The sequence below is a fragment of the Neodiprion lecontei genome, chromosome 6 (assembly GCF_021901455.1).
Source record: "Neodiprion lecontei isolate iyNeoLeco1 chromosome 6, iyNeoLeco1.1, whole genome shotgun sequence".
In the NCBI taxonomy this organism is placed as follows: Eukaryota; Metazoa; Arthropoda; class Insecta; order Hymenoptera; family Diprionidae; genus Neodiprion; species Neodiprion lecontei.
This window is the reverse complement of record NC_060265.1, coordinates 14,720,546-14,728,468: the sequence shown is the minus strand read 5'-3', so window position 1 is coordinate 14,728,468 and position 7,923 is coordinate 14,720,546. Positions and strand designations below refer to the sequence as shown.

The 7,923-nt window shown below is 43.9% G+C and overlaps 1 protein-coding gene across 1 annotated transcript; it reads left to right on the top strand.

The window, feature by feature from the left end:
• The first annotated feature begins 3,431 nt into the window (after positions 1–3,431).
• LOC124295072 lies at positions 3,432–6,559 on the top strand. The gene is made up of 2 exons (XM_046743299.1): positions 3,432–4,398; positions 4,647–6,559. The coding sequence occupies exons 1-2, from the start codon at positions 3,432–3,434 to the stop codon at positions 6,557–6,559; spliced, it is 2,880 nt and encodes a 959-aa protein (XP_046599255.1).
• The last annotated feature ends 1,364 nt before the right edge of the window (positions 6,560–7,923 follow it).

Sequence of the window (7,923 nt, the reverse complement as noted above, 5' to 3'; positions counted from 1 at the left end):
ATTTTGATAAGTGTTGGAAAAGACTCTTTCAGGCACTATTCCGACGTTCTTTTGCAAGAGAAATTAATCGGGCGCAGTCTCGATACGTTGCGATCAACGCATCAAAACTTACAGCCGGAAAAGTAAGAACTTTGCTCGCTATTTCTTTCCTGTTAATCCCACGCTCTTTTCGCTGTGTTTTCTGAGTTCCTGGGGGTCCACTTGGTGAGAAAAGAATCATTCCAAGAAAATCTGAGACTGAAAATTTTCTTGTCGAAAACTAAAGAAATAGTAAGGCATTTGCATTTTTTTCGGAAATTCTCGCGATTTTGACAAGTGCTGAAATAGGTTTTCTCATACTCTATTGCAAAGTACATTTGCAAGAAAAATCGATTGGGCGCAGTCCCAATACGCTGCTATCAACGCATCAAAAGTTACAGTCGAAAAATGAAGAATCTTGCTTGCCATTTCCTTTCTGCTAATCACACGCTCTTTTCGCTGCGTTTTCTGAGTTCCTGGGGGTCCACTTGGTGAGAAAAGAATCATTCCAAGAGAATCTGAGACTGAAAATTTTCTTGTACAAAACTAAAGAAATAGTAAGGCATTTGCATTTTTGTCGGAAATTTTCGCGATTTCGACAAGTGCTGGAATAGGTTTTCTCATACTCGGTTGCAAAGTTCATTTGCAAGAGAAATCGATTGGGCGCAGTCCCAATACGCTACTATCAACGCATCAAAAGTTACAGCCAAAAAATGAAAAATCTTGCTTGCCATTTCTCTTCTGCTAATCACACGCTCTTTTCGCTGCGTTTTCTTAGTTCCTGGGCGTGCAATTAGTTAGGAAATGGTCATTTAAATCGAATCTTTCCGGCTCACAAACTGAAGAAAAAGTAAGGCTGACTCCGTCGTATTTTTGGCGAAAATTATATCGATTTTGTTAAGTGCTGGAATAAGTTCTTTCATGCACTATTTCGACGTAATTTCGCTGGAGAAGCCGATTGGGCGCAGTCCTAATACGCTGCGATCAACGCTGTGACAGGAAAATAAAACTCTTCACCGACGTCAAAACTCGAATTGACTACTAGAGAACTCAATCAACCCCCGAATCCTGATAATCGTCACTAACTCTGTAGGTAGAAAATTAGTAAAAACATAATCGTCATCTGTATTGTCAACTTATAGATTAGACCAAGTATCACGCTTCACGAGGAAAGACTCACACTGTGTTTGACCGCGAAATAAGCACCCCTGCCTGCATACGTTGTAGCAGGCCGGCAGCAAAGCGAAGACGCAAGATCAGCGCAGACTAGCTGCGAAGAATAAACACACTTCAGTTGTGAGTAGTCCTCGAGGAATCTCGGCCATATTAGGTTCGTTCCTGTCAAATTCAATATTATATTAACTGTTTCGTGTAATAGTTACTTCGACCATCTGTTGTCGATTTAACCAAGTTCGCTAATTGAGAAAGATAACTTGGTCCAGGATATCGTCAAGTAGTAAGTAAATAAATTCATATATCTTCGCCTATACGCTTTTCTATTGTCTTGCAATTACCTTTGGTCCTCCACGTATCCTCCTTGTGTTGTCTCTTCTATTTCAATAATCGAGCTAGCCGAATTCCTCATTTAATTATTTATTCATTGATGGTAAATTTATAGAAGGAAATTTAGGTATTGGTTCCTCAAACCAATTGGCGCCCAACGAATTTATAGAATAATTAACTAATAAGCCTAGAGCCCTGTCAGCCGACGGACCACGGCCGCAGCAGGTGGTGTGTATTTTTGTTTAATATTCGTCAAATTGTCTTTGCGACACGTACGCATTTGGCGCCCAACGTAGGGCACGCGTGGAAATAAATATTAAATTGTACATAAAGTAAATTATCAAATAATAGAAAGTAAAATTTTAAACAACGAATATGTTATTCGAGAAAGTTCGACTAACGTAGACTGTAGCGAGTGTACAGTCGCATTTTTACCCTCTGTCGTGAACTTGAAACGGATTAGTTTCTATGGGGCTGCGTAACGCTCGAATTTCGCTCTTTCTTCTTTTGTATTGTCTATATTCAACCACACTCTATCTCTCTCTGTCAAATAGCTTGCTATACTCTACTATATTTCTGTCTTTCTGTACTGAGTAACTGATATTCGTATATCACGCTTACATTGTTTTGTTATTCCTGCTATATAATATTACTAGTATTTATATTGTGTCCATATTATTATATTATTTCAGTGTATATTATCGCCAGCTTTATTCGGTCTCATGTAAGACTTGATCGCCATTGGTTCCATTATGGAAGGATTTAAATTAAAAATCATTGGAGATATTCAGATAGAACAAAATTCAAATTGAAAATTTCTGAATGAGTTTTGGCGAGATCAAAGAGTGCAATTAGTCAAATTAAAATTTATTACTGGCTATGTTTGTCACAACACCCAAAGGTAAAACCAGGTTGCAAACAAAAACATTAAGTGAAAATTTGTCAAAAAATTCAAACGTACAAAATAGAAATATTCCGCGTAATAAGACGCTCCCTACACCGTTTGGTGAGGATACGGCGAGTGGGGGTATTTCGAGTGAGCCCGTCCAAACGACGCTTGCTGTAGGTGCGGGGACAGAGGAACTTCTCACTACCCAAAGCGCTATTATCAATAACGAATCTTTGAGTGTTCCCTTCACGACTGCTTCGCGAAACTTGCCGGGAAGGGATAGGGGTTCACGACCAGCGACGCCGAGTCTGTATGTTTCACCACGACATTCCCCAATAGAATGAATGTTAAATTCAGTAATTGAAAGAATAGACGCAATTGAGACGGAAAATATGCGAGTCAAGACACTCGAGGGAGAATTAAATGATACGAACGAAAAATGGAATAAATGTGGGACGGGGCCCCTGGCCCTGTAAAGACGTGGTTGAGCGGTCGCCCGGGAGTGAGGACGAGCCTGACGAGAGTTAGTTGATGCCGAACCACGGTGAAAGGGAGACATGGGCTACATTTTTATCGTTCCTTTATATTTCAATAAAGGTAACAATTTTTATTTTCATTTTCTCATAACTCGTCTCGTGTGTTATCGATTCTCCTCACAATCCTCAAACCCTACATATGGGGGGCTCGTCCGCGATTGCGTTGAGATTTCGAGTGGAACTGTGACCACGAAAAGAGTGAGATTGTGGAAAAAGTCGAAACGGTGTGACGTCGTAAAGTCGTCAAGTCAAAAGCAGCTAAATCGGAAAAGGTGTCGATTCAAAACGTCGTCACGTTAAAAATTTTTTGATTCAAAAGTCGTGAGGTGATAAGTCGAAAAGTCGTTGAGTCGGGAATTATAAAGTCGAAAGTCGTTGATTCGAAAAGGTTGAAAAATATTCGAAAAATAAAGTCGCGAGTGATCATCGGTAACAACGTCGCATAATTAACAACAAAGTTGCAAGAAGTGAAAAAAGACGCAATAATGGTGCTGGAAACATCGAAAGAAGGCGCAGAGGACAAAGGAGGTGAAACAGGCAACCAAACAAAGCAAGCGAACTACCCACAACCATCGGGCTCGAGAGAGAGCGACGACGGAACAAAAGGGGGCAAGCAAGATGGAACGAGAACAAAAAAGGCAAAATTTCCCGCGTCCTCAACACCAAAGACAACAGTGATTACGCCCAGAGAACAGTTGGGAAGGTTGGGCTTGTCGACCAAGGGAATTGAAGCCGAACACATGAGTCGATTGAGACGACATGAAGAAAAAGATGATACAGACGAGGGAGGCGATGCGAACAAAGTAGTCGATAAAGAAGGTAATGGAGATACCGATGGAAATGAAGTCGATAAAGAAGACGAGATCGATAAAGAAGGAAGTGACGTGACATTGGACTCATCTCGCCACGAGGAGACCTCGGAAGAAGAAGGAGAAGCAGCACGTGGCGTCGAGAGAAACGACGCACGTACGCGAAGGAGAAGGACAGTCCGCATGGAGAGACGCGAGCGCAACATGCCGAGTTTATTTACGATAAAAGACGTCGAGGGAAGTATCTCTCATTTTTCCGGTGACGATAAGTTGCTAGTCAAAAAGTGGATAGACGAATTTGAGGACATGTCAGGGTTGTTACAATGGGACAATTTGCAGAGAGCGATTTACGCGAAACGATTGTTAAAAGGTTCCGCGAAACAATATATCGCTTTACAAAAAGAACTGACAACGTGGAAGTCGATGAAGAAAAGTCTTTTGAAAGAGTTCGAAAACAAAGTGAACAGCGCCATGGTGCATTTACAGCTGTCAAAAAGGAAGAGACAGGCGAACGAAACGCCGAGACAGGATGTTTACGCCATGAATACGATCGCAAGTCAAGGCGACGTCGAGAAAGAAGCCGTGATGCAGTACGTCATCGACGGCATACAAGACGACGAGGCGGCGAAGTCAATTTTGTACAGTGCGTGTAATATTAGCGAGCTCAGAAAAAATCTCGAGTGATACGACCGGATAAAAAAAAAACCTATGGTAAGACGCAGAAAAACAAATCAAAAGTAGTGACGAAAGACAATAAAAGTGACAAACCGAAAGGCGAGAAAGCGGCAAGATGCTTCGGGTGCGGTTCGAACGAGCATCTCGCGCGTAACTGTCCAAAAAAAGACGGAGGACCAAAATGTTTTGAGTGCAATAAGTTCGGGCATATCGCAGCGAAGTGTGACGGACGCGAGAAAACGACGGACGGTAACGTAAGGTCGGTGAATGTAGTGACTCACTCGTCAACGGACGACGAGATCACGGTCGAGTTAGACAATGTGAAAATACAGGCGATGATAGACACCGGTACGGACTATACGTTGTTACGACGCAGTGAATACCAGAAAATAGGCAGTCCGCCGCTGCGAGAGACCTTGAACACGTTCGAAGGATTCGGAAGTACGCGAGTGAAGTTGGACGGAGTTTTTCGTGCTACGGTGACGATACAAGGAGAAGACTACGATGGAGACATCTTTGTTATCCCAGATTACGCTATGAGTCACCTCATGCTGGCGGGGAAAAAGATCACGAGACAAATGAAAGTGGTGATACGAGGAGGGTTAATCACAATCACAAAGTTGCATACAAACAAAAGTCGAGACGACGGACTCGAACGAAAGGAAATTGCAGCAGAAGAGACGGACGACGTATTTCGCGAGCTGAGGTTAGTGAATCTCATCGAGACTAGGTCAGTTGATGTTAACGATCGATATCGTGAAGAAATCATCCTCGACAAACAAATCGACGAATGGTTGAAAGAAGGGGTTATTCAGCCGAGCAAGAGTAAATATTCGAGTCCAGTCGTGATTGTACAGAAGAAGAACAACGAATATCGAGTGTGTGTCGATTATCGTCAATTAAACAAGAAGATAGCGCGGGATCGTTTCCCGATGCCACTTATTGACGATCGGATCGATGCTCTCGCAGACGCAAGGGTGTTTTCAGTGCTCGATTTGAAGAACGGGTTCTTCCATGTTCCCGTTACACTGGAAAGCCGAAAGTACACATCGTTCGTTACACCAGACGGACAATACAAATTCGTAAAGACACCGTTTGGATTGTGTAAGAGTCCAACATTTTTTTTACGATTCATCGACGAAGTATTTCGGGATTTAATCCGGCGAAATATTGTTTGCACGTACTTTGATGATTTAATTGTGCCGAGCAAAGATGAAGACGAGGCCCTGGCCAATCTGAAAGAGACGCTGAAAGTTGCGGCAGAGAAGAGGTTATCCATCAACTGGAAAAAGTGCGCGTTCCTAAAGCGTCGCGTGGATTATCTTGGACATATCATCGCTGGAGGGACCGTCGGTCCTTCGCCGTCCAAAGTCAAAGCAGTCAAGAGTTTTCCGAAGCCTACGTCGAAGAAAGCAGTACAGAATTTTCTCTGTCTGACCGGTTATTTCCGGAAATTCGTCCGTGATCACTCAAAGATCGCAAAACCGTTGTCAGAGCTGTTAAAAATCAATCAAAGATTCCGCTTTGGGGCTGAAAAAGAAGAAGCGTTCGAACGATTGAAACAGCTGTTGCTTAGTGAACCGATACTACGAATTTATCGACCGGATGCGACGACGGAGTTACATACTGATGCAAGTAAAGAAGGTTATGGGGCTGCACTGCTCCAAAAGGGCGAAGAAGACGACCATTTCTACGTCGTGTATTTTACAAGTCGTAAGACGTCGGACGCAGAGAAGAAGCGACATTCATATGAGCTCGAAGCCTTGGCGGTAATACACGCGGTCAAAAAATTCCGAGTGTATTTGCTCGGAATAAAATTCAAGTTGGTTACGGACTGCTCAGCGCTTCAAAAAACTTTGAGTAAGATTGACATTTCACCGAAGGTCGCGAGGTCGGCCCTGATGTTGGAGGAATTCGAATACGAGGTGGAACACCGCGTGGGAACTCGTCTCAAGCACGTCGACGCGTTGAGCCGATATCCTGTGATGACCGTCCAAGACCGGATCACGCCGGTGATACGAAAGGAGCAAGATAACGAAGAAAGATTGCACGTAATCAAGAAGGTTCTCGAGACGGAGCCGTACGAAGACTATTCATGCGAGAATGGGATCTTGATGAAACGAGTGTGAGACAGAAGTGTCGTGGTGCTTCCGACGAGCATGCACCCAGAAATAATTCGAAAGACACACGAAAATGGGCATTTCGGGGTCAAAAAGATGCTCGAGAGCATCAAATCGGAGTATTATATTCCCAATTTGAAGGAAAAACTCGACAAATACGTCAGCTGTTGTGTGCAGTGCATCCTGGCTGAAGGGAAGCGAGGAAAGAAGGCAGGAAAGCTGCAGACGATACCGAAGGGTGACGTCCCGCTTTCAACGTATCATATGGACCATCTGGGGCCGATGACAGTGACGTCGAAAATGTATGAATATCTGTTCGTGGTAGTCGATGGGTTCTCCAAATTCATTTGGATCTATCCGACGAAGACGACAAGAACAAGCGAGGTCTTGGATCGATTAAAGACTCAACAGAAGGTGTTCGGAAACCCGAAACGGATCGTTAGTGATCGGGGGACGGCATTCACGTCGGCGGAGTTCAAGAAGTACTGCATCGGAGAGAATATCGAACACGTTCTAATAACAACGGGTGTGCCGAGAGGGAACGAACAAGTCGAAAGAATAAATCGAATAATTATTCCGATCTTAACGAAGTTGGCGTACGAGAGTCCGGATCGATGGTATCGACACGTTGACCAAGTCGAGTGTGCCATCAACAGTACGTTTCAGCGGGGCGTGGGCTTGAGCCCATTCGAAGTACTCTTTGGGGTGAAAATGAGGCAAAAAGAAAGCGTCGAAATACTCGATTTAATCGAAAAGGAGGCGGTATCGCAATTTGACGAAGAACGAGAGGCATTGCGAGTGCTTGCATAACAAAACATTGGTAAAATCCAAGAAGAAAACCGAAGGACGCACGATCGAGGTTGCAAGCCAGCAACAAAATATCGCGTAGGTGACCTGATTGCGGTCAAACGGACGCAATTCGGTCCGGGGTTCAAATTGAGGGACACATATTTGGGGCCCTACAAGGTGACACGAGTCAAGGGACACGATCGATACGAGATGATCCGACAGACCGAGGGTGAAGGTCCTCGTATCACCACATCGTCAGCAGATCAAATGAAACCGTACGAGGTTTATTCTCCGGAGGCCGGAGAATTGCAGGAAAGGCCGAATGTGGGACGGGGCCCCTGGCCCGGTAAAGACGTGGTTGAGCGGTCGCCCGGGAGTGGGGACGAGCCTGACGAGAGTTAGTTGATGCCGAACCACGGTGAAAGGGAGACACGGGCTATATTTTTATCGTTTCTTTATATTTCAATAAAGTCAACAATTTTTATATTCATTTTCTCATAACTCGTCTCGTGTTTTATCGATTCTCCTCATAATCCTCAAACCCTACATAAATTTCTCACATTGAATAGGGTTGAAAACCCGCC